This window comes from Tupaia chinensis, unplaced genomic scaffold (genome assembly GCF_000334495.1).
Source record: "Tupaia chinensis unplaced genomic scaffold, TupChi_1.0 Scaffold000022_1, whole genome shotgun sequence".
In the NCBI taxonomy this organism is placed as follows: domain Eukaryota; kingdom Metazoa; phylum Chordata; class Mammalia; order Scandentia; family Tupaiidae; genus Tupaia; species Tupaia belangeri.
In genome coordinates this window covers 2,654,033-2,678,339 of record NW_006159452.1, presented here as the reverse complement: position 1 = coordinate 2,678,339, position 24,307 = coordinate 2,654,033, and the positions used below count along the sequence as shown (strand labels likewise).

The 24,307-nt window shown below is 35.9% G+C and overlaps 1 protein-coding gene and 1 pseudogene across 1 annotated transcript in view; one reads left to right on the top strand and one right to left on the bottom strand.

Annotated features, from left to right (window-relative positions):
* The window catches only part of GRIK2 (glutamate ionotropic receptor kainate type subunit 2), a 775,369-nt gene that overhangs the window by 518,836 nt on the left and 232,226 nt on the right, over nucleotides 1–24,307 (top strand). The window contains exon 11 of the mRNA XM_006140134.1: nucleotides 13,017–13,223. Within this exon, the coding sequence (XP_006140196.1) occupies nucleotides 13,017–13,223 (207 nt within the window). The remainder of the gene's footprint in view (nucleotides 1–13,016; nucleotides 13,224–24,307) is intronic.
* LOC106734514 (corepressor interacting with RBPJ 1-like) overlaps nucleotides 23,726–24,307 on the bottom strand; it is a 1,606-nt pseudogene continuing 1,024 nt past the window's right edge.

Below are 24,307 nucleotides of genomic sequence, written 5' to 3'. Positions count from 1 at the left end.
AATTTGGAGGTCCAAGGTCCATGGACCATAACTGTTAAAAGTTTTCTAATTGCTGGTGTCCTGAGACCATGCAAGGCATCCTATCATGAGAGAACAGAAGTGCAGATCAGTGTGTTCATGTGTGTGTCCCTCACTCTTTGCAAACCTAATAGGAGTCAATTATAGGAGCCCCACTGTATTCACTTAATTATTCATGAAGGCTTCACCCTTCAGCACCATAAGGGTATTAATTTTCTTCTTAGTACCTTCACAATACAAATAAGTTCCAACACTTGACTTTTGGGGAACACTCAACCTTAGCAATTGGTCTAATTAAAGATTTGTTAATTTTATTAATCTTTTCAAACAACCAACTTTGGTTGCATTAAGTTCTCTCTTATTTTCTGATCTCTGTTTTACCTGTTAATAAGGTAATTGCTCTGTTTCTTTTTCTACCTTTGCTTTAGCTTGATCTTATTTTTCTGTTTTTTAAGGTGTAAATTTAGATGATTGATTTTAACTCCTTTGTAATGTAAACATTTACATTATACATTTCTTTCAAAGGGCTGTTTTCACAGTATCTGATAAGTTTTGATATGATCTGCTTTTGTTTTCATTCCTGACAAAGTATTTCCTAATTTCATCTGTGACTTATTTATTGGTCTCTCTCAGGGAGAGTTTCTACCAATTTTTTGTTGTTCCCTACAAATGAGCTATGCTGTTTTGCTTATTTACATATCACAAGATTCCTTCCCAAGCCTTTTCCACTTTAGACTTGTTGGTCAATCTATTGCTTACCCCTGCTGTTATCTCTTGCACAGGAGGCAGCCTCTGATTTAGCTTCAGATGCTTTTGAAAAACACCAGCTGTGAAGCATCTTCACCGCTGGGCAAACTGTTACTCATATGTAGGTAAAAGAAAGCCAAGTCCTTGAACCTGTCCCTTCAGATACCACCGTACACATCAAAACCACAACTATAATTTACTGAGAATAAGGCCCATAACAATTCCTATGGTATCCATGACTTGCACCAGGAATGCAGGATGCCATCTTCAAGATTGCTGTGGAACTAAGGAGTGGAAGATAGTTTCAGGGTAAACTTATATTCTACAGAGCTCTTCAACCAAAATTCTGCAGTTTCTCTCTATATAAAGTTTTCCCTGGATGTTGTTTTTATTAAATTTCAGAATTACTAAAATATCAATTCTAACAGGTTTTGCTAGCTTATTCATTGTTTTTACAGCTGTTTTTCCTCTAAAATGACAGAGTACTATTGTAACTATAACCCATAAAACCAAAAGTTTGACTAATTGGTCCTTAAGCATAAGTTTTCTGAGGGGCAGCAGGTGGTTTGTTGATTAAGTTGCTTGACTTCCACATGGCTGACCGAGGTCTGAGTCTTAAACCTGGTGCCTTGAAAATCATGCCAAGCATGTGTGCATGCATGTCCCAAGTCCTGAGAGGAGACTAAAGGAGAATACATCAAAATTTTACATTTATATTTTCAAGAGGTTATCAAATGTAGATATCTACATGCATCTTACTACACTTCAGATAAAACTTTCAATTGCATCCCGTTAGAAGAGTATTTATTGATAATCTTTGTAGTTGCTGCTTTTATTTATAGGTCACTGTTCATATAGGAATGATGGTAGCCAATTAAATCAGTAAACATGCCTATTGAAAAGAAATGCATATATTAATACTAGAGTTCATTATATATTATTGATCACTATATATGTATGTGTGTGTGTGTGTGTGTGTGTGTGTGTGTGTGTGTGTGTGTGTGTGTGTGTGTGTGTGTGTGTGTGTGTGTGTGTGTGTGTGTGTGTGTGTGTGTGTGTGTGTATAGTATTATAAATATGTCCAGAGTGTTGCTTATTAGACCAGTAGGATAAGCCATGGTCAGATAATTAAAGTGAGATGATAATTTACTTATGAGAGAAGGATTTGTCTTTGGGGAAAAATCTCCTTTTATTCTGCTGGTATTTCTGGTATTTCTTCATCAACACTGGTGAGATTTATTGAATGACTTTCATCATTGAAGAAAAAACATCCTTTACAAATAATAAGATAAATCTTTTCCATTAAAAAGTCTTGCATAAGACTCTTCAGGTGCCTGAAATGAAACAAAAATATTAAACTGTTTGAAAGGATGTTAGGACAGGTGACTAATCTGTGCTGACTTATATAGCTAGTGATGGAAACTTTTCAAATGTTAACCTCAGTGCTTGAATTGGGGAAGAAAGCAAGAAAGAGTTTGAGAAAATTCAAGTAAAGCATGGTAGAGGTAGAAAGATCAGAGTGTTTACCCTTTGTTCTACCTCCTTAGTATTGCCGCTGTTCTTACTGATGCCCTTTTATCCTTAATCTACCCTTTCAAAGTATGAGCTGTAGTTTTCATTCTTTCTAGCTCCCAAGAGCTAGAGGTTGAGGTCTGTTTTGTTTTATTTATATTTATTTATTTATTTATGAATAAGTAGCACAGTTTTTATGAACTGACTCACCTGCCTCAGGAGCCAACTTCAGCAGCCTCATTGCCCCACCCTTCATGCTGCCCATCCATCAGCCTTCCACTTCAACCAACTTTTTAACACTCACCTTGATTTCTACACTCTGAAAACTAAGTTGCTCTATTATTATTTACGAATCACTGTTTTCAGAGTGAAGGCAGTGATAGAATACACAGACTGTGGATTTAAGGCTCAGAAAGTAAAATAAAGGATATATGAGAAAATATAAAGTGCTCAGTTTTGTTTTAATCCCTGCATCCTTATTTCACTATTATGCTATTATTATTGTAACCATTATGCCATTTTTCTTTGAGGCATCAGAATGCTTTTTTTTTTTTTTTTTTTTTTTGCCATAGGGCTTATATGCCCACTCGAGAAACAGAGAGAGACAGAATGAGAGAACATAAGAAATCACCCCGAAGGAGAGATGCCACATCACAATCCCTTCTTCATTCCCCTCTCAGGATTCTCAGTACACATGCACACACACCATGCGTGGTTCTAAAGTTGTTAGGTCCAGAGCTCAAACCATGACTGGTCATGTCAGAATCTAGTGCCCTAACCACCATATCACCTGTTGTTCCCAGGAATGCTATTATGTTTAATTTTTTTTAAATTAGTTTATTTTTTTGGCAAGCCCTATATTCATTAAGAAAAAATTAAGCACCATTAAAATACCAAAATGCTTTTATATCTATAAGATTTGGGCCATAAGGATAAATTCATAAACAAATTGAGGCTACCCAAATATCCTTTTCCAAAAAGATGATTTGAAAGCCACATGTCATATGGTTCTGAGATTCTCCAAAATGCTCCGAATGTACAGTACTATTTCTCAGAACTGCATTCTATGGCAATATTCCATTTCTGATAATTATTAAGTAGACATGTAAATAATACAGGATAATATATAATAGAGAGTAATTTGAGATTAAACAATAGATTGAGAGTTCCATCAGGTCAAGATTCTTTCTGTGTTGTTGAGTTGCTTTTTGGTATGTTTGTATATACTATTCACTTTTGTATACTTCACACTTAGAAGAGTTCAGTACATGTTTCAGTAAATACATTAATTAATTAGTTTAATTTTATAACTATAATAGCAAATATTACATATATAAATATATATAAAACTTAAATTAATTTGCATTTTATCTCCATGTTTTCAAAAGTGTAAGACAATGATAGCTAAAGACTAATACATGAAAAAGATAATTTAGCATTATAGAAAAGAGCAGAGAGCAGACAGGGACGAGAAGTTAGCATAATGGCTCTATCACTGGACTACCATGTAGTTGAGTGCGGTTCGAGTCCCGGATGCAGTGGCTTAAACTCACGCCAGGTGTGTGTGCGTGCACGCCCAAGATCTCAAGAGGAGAATGGAGGAGAAGGGATCACACAGCGTGTCCATCACCCCTGGGGGGGTGATTTCTCACTTTCTGTCTCTCTGTCTCTGTATTTCTGGTGAGCACATGTACCTTATAGCAATAACCTCTCAAAAAACAAAAAAAGTGAAAAGAGCAGACAGATGGTGGAGTTATATACCTTTTTAAAATTATTAACCTGTTTATTATATTTAAATAAAACATTTGGTCCCTTCAACCTTATAAAATATTTCACTCACCTTTTCAGAACTTCATTTTGGGTCTATTCTGTGCCAACTCCCTGTTTAAGACAGATAAAAATACATGAGTTATTGGGTCCCTTAAAGCTGGGGTTGATAGCAGAAACGCTGACAAATCCTCATTACAGATGCCAGTGGAATGAAGTGCCTTTACTTCTAGCAAATGCTGATGTGGAGATTTAGGACTATATGAGAAATCAGTAAAGTTGCCCAGGAGAGTTTTATCATATTATTCATTGAACTCAGTATGTGATACAGTAATTGCTTCTGGTACCATTTTTCTTTTCTTACATGAGGTTATTATTTATCCTTGTGGTGTGTGAAACAGAAAAAGAGAGTTTAAAGCAGAGTCATAACTTGATGTAAAACTATCTAGTGACACAGTGTAGCTGGAGATAGGAATCATGGCTGGAATACTGCATCCTACTTATCAGAATTAAACATGGGGAGAGTGATATTTGACATTGTGACAATCTATAAATTCTAAAAAGATGCACTCAGGCCACATTTTTTTAGTGGTATGCAGACCTGTTCAAAATACGTATCTAAGTAGATTTTTTTAATCCCATCGGAAACAACAAATTTATTTGCCTATGACAGTAGTTTTATTAGCTTAATGATGAAGATAATTAAATTAATATGTAGTATGACTGGTAGGACTAGTTGGATTAATGAGAAGTAAATAGCATGATACCTTTTAAGTTTTTTTGGTCTGTTTTTATCCCGTGCACACATATAGCCTTCATATGCTTCACATGCTATTAAGTAATCATTAGCTTTCCTTATATTTTTCATTTTTCATCAGTCTTCAGACAGTTTGGGCAGTAAGTGTTGCCATAAATGTTATAGAAGAAAAATTTAAAGGCAATGATAATTTAACAAAACAAATAGAAAAAAATTACTCATCTGTCCCCACCCAAATCTGATGGATTCAATTTGTGCTATTTTAGGAAATTGTTAAAATACTTTTATGTTAAAAAATAGTATTTAGAAGGAGATAATTTGTCATGTAGAAAATGAGTTTTCTGGATTTTATATTTATTTCTTATTCTCTTCTATGATGTTTGTCTTAATTGCATTGTTCAGTCAGTAACACCATTTGCCATGCACTATAGATAATCTCAGTTTATTAAAAAAGTTATAAAGTCATGCAGTGTGTATTCAGTTAGCTAATGAGCTATGTACAATTATGCATTACATGAAATGTGGAAATAATTACTAAGTGTCATTCAGTGAAGGAAGTTTAGTGTAGTTGCTAGTGGTTCAACAGTCTACCTGCCTGGGTTGTAGGCTACCTGTTGGCCTTGGGGGGAACATATCACCCTTTCTCTCAGTCTCTTCATCTGTAAAACATAACTAATAATATTAACAAGTGCACATAGTTATGAGGAATGAATAAATTAATCTCAGTAAAGCACTTAGAACATGGCCTGGCTTATTGTAAGTGCTTGGAAAATGTTACTGCTGGTGTTTAGTGAATGGAGCTTGACAAATTAAGATTTGTGTCCTTAAATAAAAAAAAAAGTATATCTGTATATTTATAGTTTATAAACTGGGCAAAACTAAAGTATGAAGTTGGGAGAGTTAATCTACTACTCCTACATGCTTCATTTGGTTCCCATTCTACTAACCTAGAATTCCCAGGCTATCCTCTCCTCTGAAAAAGAATATGGCGTTCTTCTCAGGTCCTTGACCTACTGCACAGGAGTGGGAATGTGAGGATTTGTTACCACCACACCTAGACTCTCTAAGGGAACTTATGTTCCTCTTAATATTTTCCTCCAAGTTCAGATTTCCTTGGCTTTCCCTAGTTGACAAGAGCAATCCATTTCCACTCATTTCTCTTTAATAGTCATTTTATTTGTAAGCCTGTTATATGCCAGGTGATGCTTGATGCTTTTGATGCAAAGTTAAGTATCTGTCTTGCCAGATAAATCTCAATTCCAGTTCAGAAGACATATATGGAAATCAGCATTAACTGCTTAGTATGATAAATGTTTTGGTGAAATTATTCAAAAGTTAGTGGAAGCTCTAGAAAAAGAGATACCTGAATAATTCTGAAATGTGATACTTAATAGAGGAAAATTGTTTATGTAACTTAACAGGTGAGCAGACCAAAGGGTGGAGAGGAAAATGGGATAATAATCCCTTGGGTGGAAGGGCACGACAGCTGTCATATTTGCAGTACTCTGTATTTCCTGAGGAATAAATAATATTTGTCATCATGTGATACATATAAATTAGACAGGATCTTCGGCCCAGCCATCATAACATGTGCTGGAGGCTGCTGCTTAGCAGACTGAGGCCATAGGAAAGTCTTGGGATTAATTTCTGGATCATTCTAAAAAGCCAGGTTTTGTGGCACATACCCGAAGTCCCAGCTACTTGGGAGGCTGAGTCAGGAGGACTGCAATTCAGTGAGGCCTTGTCTAAAACATTATACATCCCCACACACATCCCCACACATGGCAAAAGGAAAAAATAAATAAACAAGACAGGATCCTACCTGTCCTTTTACTTTAGGTAATCTCAAGTATCTAGCGTTGAACCTTACAGATTAATTTCTGATTCCCATGTGCTTGATATAACTCCATTTAAAATTTCAGCAGGTATGGTTTTCTCCCTAGTGATCTTATGGTATAAGAAACAACATAGAATAGTAGGAAAAGTATGTATAGTGAAATTTTAAAAACTTAGATTTGTCTCTTTTTATCTGTTCTTTACCTTATCTTAGTTATGGGAACTGAGAAAATTAATTTACCTGTCCAAACTTTTAAATGACAGCTGTAAAATAGTCCCACCCAAACTCTATTGAGGAAAATGTAAAGATATGTATCTTCATGTGGCATTAGGGAATAGCAAAATAAAACAACAAGAAAATATCACCATACATATACTAGAATGCCCAAAATCCTGATAACTGATGACATTTTTTTTTTTTTTGAGAGATAGCAAGCAGAGTTCATTAAGAGGGCTAAGGACTAAGAAAAAGTGGAGCTCCCAAGCAGAGCAGGTCTCAGAAAAATGGGTTGCTGAGAAACAACTGAGGTTGGCTGGGGCAATATCTTGGTCAGAAAGTACTTTGGGCTTGGTCTAGGTGGGATTTTTGCATGCATTCCCCTCATGGTTGAGTGGGCACATCCCAAGTGGGCCTAGTTATTCTCCTAATTTGGCAGTAGGTAAGGTAAGGACATTATTTGTCTTGAAACTTTGGGCCATAAAAGCCATTATTTTATCTTCTTCCCAGACCACCTTGAGAAAAAGGCTTTGTTTTAGGTCTGGGTCATGCCACCCAAGTCAATCACTGAGCCAGCTGAGCTGGTTTGACTTCATCTTAAAACTTTGCCATTTTGTGATTCCATTCTGGGCCTATACCCTAATTATATTCTTAGGGTCCCTGACTCTTACCTTATCCCCCCGTCTGTAGAGGAGTCCCTAGCTGCTATTAGGGCAAATCAGGGTTAAAGACTATTCTGACCTCTTCCTGCTTTTTTTATGTCACTGGACTCCCTGTACTTGACCACGGTTCGCATCCTGGACCCAGTGGCTTAAAACTCATGCCGAGTGCGTGTACATTCATGCCCAAGATCCCAAGAGGAGAATGGAGGAGAAGGGATTGTGGCATGGCCATCCCCCCTGGGTGGTGATTTCTTGCTGTCTATATCTCTGTCTCTCTCTGTCTGGCGAGCACATGCACCCTATAGCAAAAACCTCTCCAACAACAAAAAAAAGAAAGTTAAAAAAAGAGACAATTTAATGTTATTTAGCACTACAGAGAAATGACATATCAAGCCATAAAAGGACATAGAAGAAACTTAAATATATATTACCAAGTGAATAAAACTATTCTTAAAAGGCTATATACATGTGATTCCAATTAGAGGACATTCTAGAAAAGGCAAAATTCTGGAGTTATTAAAAGGATTAATGACTGACTGAAGTTAGTAGGGGTGGGGCAGATATGAATAGGCAGAGCATAAAGGGTATTAAGGTTAATAAAACGATTCTGTGTGCCCAATGTAAACTATGTACTTTGGGGGATAATGATATGCCATGTATGTTCATGGATTGTAATAAATGTACCACTTTGGTGCCAGATCTTGACAGTGGGGGAGATTAGGCATGTGTATGTATGTCGGGGGAGAGAAAACAGGAAGTACAGTATGCAGGAAAATCTCTGTACTTTCCACTAAGTTTTGCTGTGAACATAAAATTGCTCAAAAATAGTGTATTTTAAAAAATCCATCAAAAATTTGGGGGAAGCTGAAAAAGTGAAATTATATTAAGGAGCTAAATTTTGACAGACTTCATTTTGTTAATTCTCAAAGCATTAAACGTATTGTTAAATCCATTTAGGCATGAGAAAAATTGCATCAGAAAATATACTAATTTATCAAGTTTATTCAATTAATATTTGTTGAATACCTACTATGTGCTAGGTATTGTATAAGGCATGGAAAATACTCTAGTAAATTCATATGGGCATTACATTCCAGGAACACAAAACAAGAAAGAAAAAAATGGTAGGCCAACAAATGAATAAAATAATTGAAGTGAATTAAGTACTGTGTGAAAATAAAGTGCTGAGGTAGAGAATAACACAAAGAAATATTTTTAGATGAGGGCCCAGGAAACGTTTCATATTTTACTTGAACATAGGAGAAGCAAGGGAGCTCGCCATCTGAAGAGAAATATGAGAAAAGATAGAACAATATGTGAAAGGCTCTGAGGCTGAAAATAGCTTGATATTTGAGAAATTGAAAGACAACAGGATATCTTGGATTTAAGAAGATGAGGTTGGAGAAGGAAAAGTATCTCTGGTATATTCTAAGTCTCTGTGATGAACATTTTATTCCTTTTGCATACTTTATTTGAGCATCAACTGGTTTCCACTCATGTGTTTTTATTTAGAGGTTTTTTGCCTTAGGGTGTGTGTGCTCATCAGAGAGAGAAAGAGACGGACAGACAGAGACAATGAAAGGGAAAGTGAGAAATCATCTCCTGGGGAGAATGGTCATACTCAAATGCTGTCTCCTCCATTTTCTTCCTCAAAACTTGGGCATGTGACACATGTGCCCGGTGTAAATTTCAGACCACCAAGTCTGGGACTTGAACCATGGTCGGCCATGTGACAGTCCAGTGATGTAACCACTAGGCCATCTTCTGGCCCAGTCGCCACTCATTTTAATAGGCACTGAGATAAGCTAATGAATATATTCTCTAATGTCTTTATACTCATGAGTTTATACTGTAATGGGGAACCGAGAATCACATACATCAAAAAGTAAATAAAATGCTAATATTGGGTCACAAGAAAAGTCTGTCTTTTTGATAAAACTCCTTCCTGGGCCAGCAGGTGGCACAGTTGTTAAGAAGGTTGAGATCACACATGGCTGACTTGGTAGTTCAAGACCCAAACCCAGTGGCTTGAAAATTATGCCAAGCATGGGATCAGCAGGTGGCATAGTGGATGTGGTACTGAACTCCCACATGGTCGACAGAGGTTCAAGTCTGGACCTAGTGGCTTGAAACTCACAAAACTCACACCAGGCACATGTGTGTGCATGCCCAAAGTCCTGAGAGGAAGATGGAAGAGAGAGGATTACAGTGTGGCCCTCTCCCTGGGGAGTGATTTCTTGTTTTCTCCTTCTCTGTCTCTCTCTGTATCTCTGGAGAGCACACACGCCCTATAGCAAAAAATTCTCTTAAAAAAATAGAAGAAAGGAGATTATGCCAGTTGTGTGTGCCCAAAATCCTGAGAAGAGAATAGAGAAGAGATTATAGTGTGGCCATCCCCCCAGACGATAATTCATCACTCGCTTGCTCTTTCTCTCTTTCGCACGTGCTCTCTCTCTCCCTGACATGCAAATATCTTGTAGCAAACTAGGGAAAAAAAGCCATTCTCATAGGAATGAGTTCATATCTCATTTTGGGTTTGTTTGGCATTTCCCTGATGATTCATGAATGTTGATCATTTTCTTGTATACTTGTCAGCCATTCGTATGCCATTTTTAACACTGTCTAGGGACCAGCTGGTTGTGTAATGGTTAAGGCAGCTGGATCTCACATGGCTGACTGCATGATTCAAGTACTGGTCTCAGTGGATTGAATAACATGCCAGATGGATGTGCGTGCTTGCTGAGAGGAGAAGGGATGGCAGCATGGCCAGCCCCATGGGAGAGGGGGTGCTTTCTCACCCCCCTACCCCATCTTTCTCTGGCAAACACATAAGCCCTGTAGCAAATAAAAAAGAAAAAGAAAAAAGATATATCTCTTTTGACAGTTTTTAATTAGATTATTTGTTTTCTTGCTATTGAGTTGTTTGAGTTCCTAACGTATTCTGGAAAATAACCCCTTATCAGAATCTAGTTTGAAAATATTTTCACTGGTTCTGAGGATTGTCTCTTCATTTTGTTGCTTGTTTTTCTTTACTGTGCAGAAGCTTTTTAGTTTGATTTAATTCTATTTATTTTTGCCTTTGTTGCTTTGAACTGAACTTTATTAAGAAATAATGGCAGTGTTTAGGATAGTCAGAATAACAGAAAATTGGTCAGGATAGTGGATGCATGAAACATTATAGGGATAAATTAGTTCACCAGAGTTGAGAAGAAAGATGGAATTAATCTTTATTACTTCTGAAATGTGTGTGTGGCAAGTCAACACACTATTATCATGTCCAAAACTTCCTTGGGCATGATAGCCCTCATGGCATGACTGTTGTTCTTAGGGGCTGGGAAACCAGGTGATCACATTCCTAGATGGACTGGCATGACAACTTAGGAATGGCTTTTTCTATGAGAACAGAGGCTTTGCTTATGATCTAATAGTAAGTAGTGCAGTCCATTGCATCCTGGTTATTCCCAGCACAGTCTGCCATACCATTTATCATCTGCCCCACACAACATATTCTAATGCACAGATTCTTTTTACACTTAGTTAAACATTTAATTTTTTTTAAAGGGAGATTTTTAACATAGGGCATGTATACTTACTGGAGACAAAGAGAGAGACAGAGAAAAAGAGAGAAAGTGAGAAACCACCCCTCATGGGGATGGCCACACCACAATCCCCTCTCCTCCATTCTCCTCTCAGGATTTTGGGCACACATGCAGACACACACACACCTGTCATGAGTTTCAAGCCACCAAGTTTGGGACTAGACCTGTGCTTGACCTCGTGGGAGTCCAGTGCATTCCCCACAATACAACATACAAATTATTTAGAGGCATTGCAAAGCCTCATGATGTTTAATGCCTTTCTCTCTCTCTCTCTCTCTCTCTCTTTTTTTTTTATTCTCCTCCTGTTCATCCAACTTTCTTAACTGCTAGATGTGACTTCAGTTACACTGATGCCTATCATCCTCTCTGTAGTACACTCCCTTGTCATATTTGTCCAGAGGTAGCAAATAGTAGTATTTTGACATAAATACTGTTCCAGATTTTTAAATGGTTAGATCTAGTCTCATGCTTTGGTTCTACCTCCTCTCTTGCCCACTCAGAAAAGACTTAGCTATATTACAAAATTTTGTCTGGTCTTCTTTTATTTTACCAAATCTTCACAATTATTTTCTATCCTGTTGACCTATTTTATGTTTAAGCCTCTTCTCAGCATCTGTTTTGCGTTCTATTTGTTTTGATATTTATCTGTTGCCCTCTCTATATCTTAAACTTCATAGATCAGGGATTTTTCTTTTTATATAGAGAAGGGATGGCTCACAGTAGGTTCTCCTTGTAATAATGGTGGATGAATGCATAAGTACTTAAGTGTTATTTTCTTTCCCGACATTTTAGAGTGAGCCACTATTTTCTCTTATAATGAAATATAATAGTTGTAATTTTTATACTGGTTAGGACAAAATTTGTTAATATATAAAAAGTTCTCTCTAATTCCAAGCACATGTTAAGTAAATAGACAATGAAATTTTTATTCATTTTATCCTTAAATCCCACTGAAGCAGCATATCAGATATTGATTAAATGGTATAATTCCAATTGGGAATATATAATCATGGTGATTGGATATTATGTATCATATATACTATGTATATATCATGTATTATTTACTGTATGTATTGGGTCCTCAGAAAAGTCATGACAATGGTTTGAATCAAGGCAGTAGTCATAGAAATTTCTGAGATACACATTTTTCTATGCAAAATTTTTCTATGCAAAAATGTGTCATTACTTTTCCAACAACCCAATATATTATTATATGTGTATAACATTTTTATTATATATTCATAGTGGGATTATTACAGTTAAATATTCTCTTGTGAAACACAAATATTCCCTAAACAGTTCAAATATCTCCCTTTTTCATATTTAATGTTGTAATCCTTACAATCAGAAGAAGATTAAAAGCAGTGAAAATAATTATGGATGCTGAAGACAGTGTGGAATGGTGGGGAGGGAGAGTAGGAAAGAGTATAGAGAAGGATAGCACAAGAACAAATAGAGAGCCATGACATTTTTGGGACACAGAAATGGTTTATTACCTGTTGAGGCTAACATGCATAGTATTCCCAACTTAACTGGTCTAAGAAGTATTTCATGTTGGGTAAAGTCTCTTTACAAGCCAAATGATATGTAGTGATTAAATAAATAAAAAATAATGAAAATAAACAATAATCTGAAAAAAATGAAAACTATTTGATGACGATGTGGATACTAATGTCTTTGTCTTGACTGGTATGCATAGTAATCGTGCTGGAAAAAGAAATGTTACTCACTGTAAAGATATATGTGATTAAATGTAATATAAAAATAAAGAAAGTGACTTATACTAAATTAACGTGAAATTTTATGTGTATATATATATATATATATATAGTATAATTATAATTCTGTTGTTAGATTTATGATTAACTAATGCTATCTTCCTTCATGCTCAATGTTTCCAGGAAGAACCCTATGTCCTGTTTAAGAAGTCTGACAAACCTCTCTATGGGAATGATCGATTTGAGGGCTATTGCATTGATCTCCTCAGAGAATTGTCTACAATTCTTGGTTTTACATATGAAATTAGGCTTGTGGAAGATGGAAAATATGGAGCCCAAGATGATGCCAATGGACAATGGAATGGAATGGTTCGTGAACTCAGTAATCATGTAAGTCCCTTTTCTTATTATTTTTTAATGTAATTATTTTTATTTTTATTGTAGAGAGCTTGTAAGACAGAGCTTCCTCCCAGATTAAAAATTTTATAAATTCTCTATTGGCTATTGAGGGCAGTAGGGGTACTTCTTCTTGTCTAATGCAGTTACTGGGAAGACTACATTTAGGTTCTCAATAGTCATCTGATGAAATAGAATTATGTTCTTCATGTTCTCCAGCTGTTTCTAATTTTCCTCAATCCTAAGCTTTAAAAGTGAAACAAACTCAGCACAACTTTTCATATCTTCCTTTTTCTTCAGCATCCACCTGGATAGTGTATTTATCCTCTGGCATTAGACTTCTCCTCAAAGTCATCTACCAGGCCTGTCTTGACTCCGTTGGCCCTGTAGAAAGCCCAGTCTATAGCAGGCTGGTTCTTAGATAGGACAGCCAACTGGACCTAAGGATCCTGTTTCATATTTTTAGGGAGTTAACAATGGTCTTTTGCTTTTGGTGTATTATTTCCCCAAAAGCTACCCAGCCAGTGGCTTTTAGAGCAAGTTTTCATCCATCCATCTTGCAATCCTTCACTAACCCTGGCAGTGCACAGTCCACAGACAGTCATGGAAGTGGGTCCTTCTAATTATTCTTTTACCTTTAGTAGATTGCAAAAAGATGGACTTTCTCCCTTTTTGATATTCATTACTAACTACATAGGGCATTTATGTATTTCAAGTATGTATTTTCTTTAATAGTGTTTTTCAAGTTGGTTTTCACAAGAAAATCTGAGTATTTGTATCTTAGTAAAGTGGAATAGGTGCTGCACAGGCAAGTACAGATGGATCCTCGCTACAGAATCCTGAATAAGTGACGTATGTGAGGATTTTACTTTTAGTTAAAACACAGGATATTTTAGATAACAAATATAGTTATGGATATATTTGTCATATGTACCTAATTAATGCTTCCTCTTTTTTAAAATAGAGATTTTTAAAATATTTTTACTATATGGTGTGTGTGCTAGCCAGAGAGACAGAGAGAGGCAGAGAGAGAGAAAGCAGAAATCACCCCCCTGGGGGTACGTGGGAATGGTCACACTGCAATCCCTTCTCTCTAATTCACCTCTTGGGATTTTGGTCCCACACACACCCAGTGTGAGTTTTAAGCTGCCCATCTGGGACTCAAACTGTGGTCGATTATGTGAGAGTCCCACAATGTAACCATTACACCATCTGCTGGTCCCAATGTTCTTTTTTTAAATTGGGTTTTGAGGATTAAAACTTGATTATAATTTTTTTGTTCTTAATTTTTTTCCCTTTCATTTTCTATGTATACTTCTTCAACAAAATTATAGAGTAGAAAATGATAGTTAGGAAAAATGATTTAGATCCATGGCATAAAAGGGACTGGCACACTGAGGGTATAGTAGAAGTGTACTACAACTTATTTCTAAAAATAATAATTTTAGTATTGATTTGAGACCATTGATAGGATCTCCAAGTTATTTAATAATTTTATTCTTCTTGGAATCATACCTGTTAGTTTGCTTTCAATTTTTTTTTTTTTTTGGCAAGAATACTGTTCTACTCTAGTACAACCCTTTTTGGTGCCTTCCTAATGTTTTACATTGTTTACTTAGCCTTGGTTTTTAATGTTTAGTGTGAAGTCACATTAAACTAGAATGATTGTTACAGACAATGTATTTTCCTTTGTACAACCTCATCTTATTTTGCATATTCATGATATGCTGATTTCAATGTGCGCTAATAACTCTTATTGATAATCATATCAACATCCTGAACTTCTTCTTACTCTTTATTTTCTTTGGATAAGATTGTAATCTCATAGCCTGATTATTGTTTTCATACTGAAATGTCACCATTCCGTATCTTTACTCTCTGAGCCATACCTATATATATCTATAACTGCTTCTGGTATATTTTCTACTTTAAACGTCTTCCAAACACCTAAAGGCAATATGTCCCAAACTGAATTTATTGTCTATCTTGCCTAAATCTGTTCCTTCTGAATGGTTTCCTATACAGTACATAGTAATTTAATGAATTTCCCAAGTAAAAAATATGGTAGTCATTTATTATATTTTTACTCCACCATATTTTAGTGAATATGCTTCTTAAATAACGCTGACCAACTGCCCAATTCTCTCCATGTTCACTACTACATGGAACCATGCTTTCATATGATGATTTTTCTCTTCTAATACATTATTTTATATTTTGTTCAGCTAGACTCTTGTTCGAAAAAAAAAAAAAAGAAATCTGATCACCCTCATCCTTTTGCATAAATTCTTTTAGGAGTTTCTAATGTCCTAAGAATAAAGGGCTGACTTTATACACCTGTACAAATTAGATTATTGTATTTTTTATGGATATTTTCTTTTCAACTTGCCAAAGCTACTCTCAGACCTTCTTCACTCTGCTTTCTGTGTTGGGAGCCTGTATGTACTAAATTAACAGGGTTCCCCAGCTACAGATCTGAAGGAGAAAGGAGAGTGAGATCATGATAATAATTTCTCTCCTCCATCTCTGGCACTCTTGACAGAGTCTTATCAGCCTGCAATCCCTCTGCAGCCCTTCAGCTAGCCAGGATTATGCACATGCACATACTCCGTACATGTAACTGAGATAGAAAATATGGTTGTCCATGTGACCCCAGCATTGCAAAACAGTATCCTACCACCTGTATTGCCAAAGCTGGGCCTGAGTTTCTACCTTTAAATGTTCTTCATAATGATGCCTGACTTACACAAGTCTCTCCAGTTTGAGGTTGCAATCACTTCTCTTTCTTCTCTCTCTCTTAAATGTATGTGTTTCTTTCCTCTGTGAGAGGGGTGCACTCTCAACAACAGAGTCCTCATGCTGCAATCTGCCACAGCAAAACCAGCCCCAAATATGAACACGCACACATGGAGTCTGTTCAGGGTGGTTTCTGAAAGTAAATCAGAAACTGCTAAGAATTTCCACACTGCTCTTGTCAAAGAGGAACTGAGGTGAGGGGTTTTTATCTGGATCACAGGGGCTTTGTTTGGCCTGTTCTCAGCAGAGGCTTATGCATGCATTTCCTGTGTGGTGGGGGTCACGTGCTAGATGGGGCTGGTAATTTTTCCTAATTTTGGAGAGGATCTGGAGTGGATATGAGAGTCAGGAGACTCTCTTTGTCTAAAAGCTTTGGGCCATAAAACCCCATTATCTTGGAATGTGGTGGGACCATGAAAAAAGCCTTTGTTTTAGGTCATGCTGCCTAGGTTAATCATTGAGTTATTGCTGTAGCTGTTTCTTGTGAACAAGTTTCTCAGTAACAGCTGCGCTGTTGTGAAGCTATTGTGTCTCTATCTTAAAGCTTAAAGGGGAGTTGGCAAATAAGTAGCCCTCCATAAGGCAAAATCCTTAAACTTACAAGGTTTTTTTACAAGGAAGTATTGGTTAATAGTCACGAAGATTGTGTATTATTTAGACTTGTTATATGGGTGTAGTTTTGGTCCTCTAATTGCCAGTAATTTTCGGTGGTTCCATTCTGTATTTTTGGGCTTATCTCATAGTTTCCATCATGCCCAGGTGGGTTTTCCATCAGACTTAAATAGATTCTAGCAAGCCCTGGACTTTGATTGACTGGCTTCTAATTGTTCTTTTGTGTTTTGTGAGGTGGTCTATAATGGTTTGGCCTGAAATATCTATAGGGAAGAATTTAAGTCCTCAGAGGGGGACTTATCTGGATGGCTTTAATAACTGCCTCTTGGTCAGCATTCTATTCTAACTCCTCTAATGCCTGTCTAGCTAGTCTGCAGTGTCTGAGAAGTAGTAGATAATAGAGACATAACTAAAAAGTCTAAACTTTGTGTCTTATTTATTCTTCCCACTGTAATGTTGATAAATATTCTTGTTAAGGATTAAAACATAAAGCATTAAGACACAGTGAGAAAGATGTAGGGGTTATAGTGCTGTTGTTGTTAATTTTAGATTTAATTATATTCAGTTACATCAGCGTTACATTTTAATTGTAAAGCTTATTAATTGACTCCTTTAATATTACAAATATATCAGTGCTTTCCTACCTACATGTCTTGAGAATGGCAGTTTTATATTAAAATTAATGAAACATAAGGAAGCATTAATGGAGAATCAAATTTACTGTAGATTACCAAGAAACAACATGAAGAAAGAAAAAACAAAACAAAAAGCTGCTTAGGTCATCAGCAAAGCAGGGACTTTTTTTTTTTTTTTTAAATTACTATTTAAAGTTCTTAACATTTCAAAATAGTCATTATAGGAAAAAAACATTTTTGTAACTCCTTGTACTTATTTTATAATTTGATATTATTAATATATCAACTTTAATATACATATTAGACTAAAATTGAAGAAATTTTTTTGCTTAAATCTTCGAAAATGTTAGTCAAGCACTTTTCAAATACATTTAAATATACACACACACACACATACATACACACGTATATGCCAGAAACCATATATTGGATGCATTTGAAAACATTAATGTATTTTCCACTACAGAGGGTGTAAAGGAGCAAATAATATATTTTTTGCTTTCTAGATAACTTGGTCTTTTTAATATTTTAACTCTGAGAGATATTTCCATCAGGCTGACCATCTGTTGAGTTTTGCGATGATTGGTGATTAGGTCATCTATAAATGTTGATAATTTTTCATTTTAAATTAGGATATTATTTTACTCCATCAATTCATTGCATATATGATCCTCTGTATTATAGTGTGTAGTTGGTAGCATCCATCTGTTCCAAATGTATAGAACTAGGAAGCTTCAATAATACAATTTACAGGGACAGCAGTTGGTATAGTTATTAAGGGGCTAGACTCCCACATGCCTTATCCTGGTTTGAGTCCTGGACCCGGTGACTTGAAACTCTCTGTGTGTGTGTGTGTGTGTGTGTGTGTGTGTGTGTGTGTGTTTACACATGTGTACTCAAAACCCCAAGAGGAAAATGGAGGAGAAGGGAATGCAGCATGACCATTCTTCCTGGAGTATGATTTATCGCTTCCTGTTTCTGTCTCTTCAGCTAGTGCACGTGTCCTACAGCAAAAATCTCTCTCAAAAAAAAAAAAAATACAGTGCAGAAAATGTTCTGCATTAGACATTATTTATTGAAAGAATGACACAAATGTTCCCTGATATTCCACAACAAATATTAAACTCTAGCACCATGCTCTTTATAGAATACGGCTACATTTTTTCAAAATGCTTTCATTCCTATGTTGCCTTCCAAGGGCCCCAATGAAAATGTCTATTCAAGGACCAAGTAAAGAAATAAACTGTGCAATATCTTCTTGAAATTAAAGCATCATAATGCTTCGTATAACATTTTATGAAATATTTTGTCAAGTTTTCTATTTCTAAAAGCAAGCTTAGCTATTTAGCCTGACATAGTAGAGACAAGTACACAGAGACTTGCTAATGCAACCATTGTATTAAATTGGGTATAAATTTTACTTGTAGCTTTGGGTTGTGCATTCCTTATAGATAATAACTCACTTATGGACTCATGAGACAACTGTTGTATGTTATGCATAAAGCCAACTAGAATTATTCATTAGCACTAGGGAAAACACCTAAGTTTCAATAAGCTAGCACATATTATTATGGGACTACTTAAAGACAACAGGGACAGTTAAATTACTTTCAAATCTCTGGTGACTTTTTCCTGGGCATTGGAAAACCTCAGGAAGATTTATGTTTGTAAATATCCACATACAAGTTAATAAAGCAGTACACAAAGTCCCTGTAAGTGCAGATTAAAATAGGCTTGAGATCTGTCCCCATCTTCCAGTTTTTCACTGCTCCCCCCAATCTATCTTAAACTTTTGCCACTTCATTACATTTTTGTTTGTTACTTCCTTCCTCAGTTATGTTCTTGACTAATCCATTTATATATTACATGAGACTTTTTATTTCATTCACATTGTTTTCTCAAAGCTTTCCCACTCAAAATATTGCATAGATACCAAAAGATTTCAGTGCATAATTTCAGATACTCATGTTAGCTTCTGGGACCAGCAGATGGTATAGCGAACTCCCATGGAGTCAACTGCTATTCGAGTTACAGACTTGGTGGTTTAAAACTCATGCCGGGCACATGTGAGTGCATGTCCAAAATCCCAAGAGGAGGATGAAGGAGAAGGTGTTGTGACATGACCATCCCCCTGGGGGGTGTCAGAGCTGCCCTTGGCGAACACTTCCTGAATTGGGGGGCAAGGATTAAAGAAAGACAAGAAGACAGGATAGAAAGGGGGGGAATGCCAGTCAATATTAGTCAGCACCGAATGTACTTTATTGCTAGTATTTATACACACTCCAGAGTCTTCTGTGATGTAATGTTTTAAGTCCTTACTGAATTTATCAGGTTGTTATAACATTATTTTGGAACATTCAGTTCAAAACAATCCCAAGACATTCTGCTCATAATAATCCAGCCACTCAAGGCCATGTCCAGATAAAGACCCTGGTCTTATTCTGGTGCTGGTGATCATGTCCTGCACATTCCTCACATCTCCTCTTTGGCTCCCCACAGGGAGGTGATTTTTTGCTTTCTATCTCTCTCTGTGTTTCTCTGGTTAGCACATGTGCCCTATAACAAAAATATTTCTCAAAATAAAAAAAAAAAGGAGAAGCTAACTCTAATCAAGAACATGACTGTATTACGTGGGACTTGGTGGACTTCCTCTCAAATACGAAAAACTTAAGTCAAGCAGTAATTATTATTATTACAGTTATTGTTACTGTTAATATTGGGTTGTTGGAAAAGTCATGATGTATTTTTCTGTTTTTGTAAGTACAAAAATGCATCATGCTTTTTCTGATGACCAAATATATGTTTGCCAAATATTTTTAAGTTTTTAAAAATCTCTGCTATTAAAAACTATGCACTAGGAGACCAGCAGTTGGTGTGATGGCAATGTTGCTGGACTACCAGGTAGTCAACCACGATGTGAGTCCTGGACCTGGTGGCTTAAACTCACACTGGGTAAGTGTGCGTGCATGCCCAAGGTCCTGAGAGGAGAATAGAGGAGAAGGGATTGCACTGTGGCCATCCCCTCTGGGGAGGGATTTCTCACTTTCTGTCTCTCTGTCTCTCCCACATGCTCTATAGCAAAAACCTCTGGAAAACAAACAAACAAACAAACAAACAATGAACTAGTTTATAGGATTATTAGTTAATCATAAGTGTAAGATATTTAAGATAAATAATGACTATAAATGTGATATAAAGATATTTGAGTAAAAGGGCATTTAAAAATATTTACAGCTAAATGCTGAAATTATTTTAAACATCATATTATCAGTCCTTTTTACCTCATATAAATTATGTAGAGCAGATGATGAGAAATTTTTAAGTAACATTTAAATATAAAGCTTAATATAAATATAAAGCTTTAACAATCAAGTTTAGAAGTAACAAAGAAGCTTACAACTTTTTTTTGTTTAAAGAGGTTTATGTTTTAATTTCATTAACCATTTGAGGTTGATAAGAAAGTTCACAGGGAAATATAAAATTTTTAAATCTTCTAAATGATGAGCTTTTTTTTTTTGTAATTTCAAGCATTATTGAAATTTTAAATGAAAACAAACTTGATCATTTCACAGGTTCTTAAAAAAAAGTGAGAAACAAATTCTGTCTTAGCTTATGGAACAACTATGGTGAAGTGAGAACTCTGCTGGGATCAATTCACTCTTACTTAACATTTTTAAGAAGAACCACGAAGCCATGATTTTCCAGCTGTCTTGACACTTCCCAGTGTGCTGCCTTGGCACTGAAATGGGTATTTAACACTATCAAGCCTTTCGTGATTCCTAAATATGCCATAAAGAACTTCACTTTACTTTGCTTTTGCCTCCTGATTGCTCTCTTATTCTGTAGTAGGAAGGAAATAAAATATTTGTTTCTCAGGTAACTTAAATAGCTACAGATATTATCACATAAATGAAAAAATTAAATAACAGAAATTCTTCTAAATGGGAGTTGACTTGCACTGCCATAGCATTGAATTTTTATTATGTTTTTAAATTTTGCACCCTAGCTGACACATACTAATAGTTCTTGTAAGACAAATAAGTAAAATCCACCACCACCAACAACAAAATAAAACTTTTGTATAATAGTAATATTACTTTTTTTTTCAGTTTTAGAAAAAATAAAAAACAAGCCGAAATGCAAATTTTTCATGACTCAATACTTGTTAACATGTATATTACCTTTGCTTCAAGGGACTCATTTAATGTAAGTGTTACAAAATGTTACAGATAATGGTGAAGTCTCTTACTCAATATAAATTTTCTCAATTTAGTAATTTTTCAAATCAGTTATAAGAGAGAAAACTACATTTTCTTTACCCTTCTCACAACCTAACCACTATCTTTAAGTTTAATATTTCCCTGTCTATTCTCTATAAATTACTCAGTAGTATGTTGTAATAGAAACATGCCATTTAAGCTTAATCAATCTTCTACTGACAGATATTCAAGGTATTTCCAGTGTTTGTCCATGACTTACTAGATTGTATTGTCCCTTGGAGCACCCATGCAAGAGCATATATGAGGGATTTACTGAGAAAGAAATCATTGGTCAGAGTTCATATGAATTTTTAATTTCATTATATATCGAAAATGTTCTCCATATTCTTATAAAATTTTAATTTCTCTATAAAATCACTAATGAGATTCTCACAATTTTAATTTGGTTAGTATGGTGACAAAGAGAATTATAGCGCTCTAATTTTCAACTTGCTGGTAACTAGGCCCTCTTATTTTCCCATATTTACAGACTTTATGTGTCCCCTTTTTTGAATTCCTCACTTATTAGGTCATTGGGAAAGTCATGATGTATTTGTTTATGTTTTTCTATGCAAAAATGAATAATGACTTTCCCAGCAACACAATACTTTATGTTTTTCTTATGGATGAGTAGTATTGTATTATATTTTATGAATGCTTAAACTAAAATTATTTTTCCTAGTCAGGGCCTTGTTTTTAAATTTCATTTAAAGTGTGTGTGTGTGTGTGTGTGTGTGTGTGTGTGTATTTGGGAATGAAAGTTTTAAAGTGAGGGTTTGTCAAATTTACTTATTTTCCTTTACGATATTTTTATGCCTTTGGAGAAATTCTTCCTTACCCAGCACTCATAAAGATATTCTATTGTCTAACAGCCTTCGGGTCTTTGTCTTTCAAATGTATAATAGTTCCTTCTTCCCTTTGCAGTTTGTTTAGTAAGTCGTCCACCATGGTTGAACCTCAGCTTAAATAAAAGTGTAAATTTCTTCCACATACATTATAAAGCTAGACCATCAATACTCAGAGGTAATTTGTATTTGCCAATAACTTTCTCTTCTTTTGTGGAAAAGCAACTTGGAAAACAAGTGATTTTTACTTTTAAAGAGAAATTCTAATTATTATCATGGACAGTAGAGGCATTAGAAATTAGGAAAATTATGTGACATTTTAAAAAAGTGTTAATCCTCTTTGTTTATTTATTAGAGATTTTTGCCTTAGGGTGTGTGTACTTGCTGGAGAGAGACAGAGACAGAGACACTGAGAGGGACAGTGAGAAATCACCCTCTAGGAGAGAGGGCCACGTTGCAGTCCCTTCTCCATTCTCCTCCTGGGATCTTGGGCATGCCTGTACATGTGCCCAGCATGAGTTTCAAGTCACTGGGTCTGGAATTTTAAACACAGCCATGTGAAAGTCCAGCGACATACCTGCTCCGCCATCTGCTGGCCCCTGGTTAATGTTATTTTTAAATTAACTTTTTTCTTCAGGTGAATTTGAACAGCAAGCCTTTGTTGTTGTAGGATGCAAGCGTGCTTACCAGAGAGAAGAGGGCAGGGAGTGAGAAAGCACCCTTGGGAAGATAGCCATGTTACAATCCCTTCTCCATTTTATTCTCAGGACTTAGGGTACAGGTACATATACTCGGTATATTTTTCATGCTGTCAGGTCTGGGACTCAAACTATGCAGTAGGCTATGCAGGATCTAGCTACCTTGACCACCCACCGCTGGCTGGCCCAATAGGAAGCCTTTGAAGGCAAAGACAAACTACCAAGTAATTCAAAGACAAGGATATTGAAAAAGTTAACCCAGAAACAGGATATCACAGAGCAGTATAAGTCTTATTTATATTATATTATGATCATTAGAAATTATCCCACAGTAAATTCTCAACAATCATTTGTTCAGTGTCTATGCTGGAAAAGACGTTGTGTAGTTGCAGTATTACTAGTAACTTTTTAAATATAATGACTATCTCTTATTTTTAAAAAGGACAAAAAAGGCATAAGTTTTTATTTAATTACCTGTGTAATAAATATTTTCTCTTTCTTCCATGTGAATCCATAGCATATTTTATATACATAGTTTATATACATAGATGATTATACATTTTTTTTAAATAGAGCTTTTTTATTAAAAGGACAATAGTAAATAATTTAGCCCTTGCTAAGGGTACTCAGTAAGTAGAGATATTTTAGCTCTCAGGTAATTGTCACACATGTCTCTTTTATTCTCTCTCTTCTTCTGCTTAGTTCTCTTTCTGTCACCTTAGCATGCTTATAATCTCCTGAGTGTTCTCTGCACGTGTTTTCCCTGTATGTGTCTGTGCCATGGTGCCTGGTGTTCTCTCTTGTATTCCGTTCTTCACCAGGACTTCGCTGTGGCCATTTCTTCCTCTCCCTCTGCTTATAATTGTCATGACTTCTGCTTCGGCTTCTCCTACCCCTCTTGCCCCTGGTATGGTTCCTGCTGCTCCCTTCATTTCTATCAGATCCTCTCTTCCCCAGCTCTGTTGATGGCTTCTAGACTTTTTGTTGGAATCAGAGTGGCTCCATGTGCTATTCTCCCAGAATGCTCTTGTTTTCTTTTCTTGGACTTGTCCTCTTCGGAATTGGCGGTTGTGCTTCCCCGAACCCTTGTGTTTCTTCCCTGTCTTCTTTTCTGCTTTCTTTTCTTCGTTGTCACTCTCACTGCTGCTCTCTGAAGTCTCACTAGAGGAAGAAAATGAGGAGGAGGAGGAAGAGTATTTGGTTTTTATGTATTTTGTGCTTACTTCTGCTCTT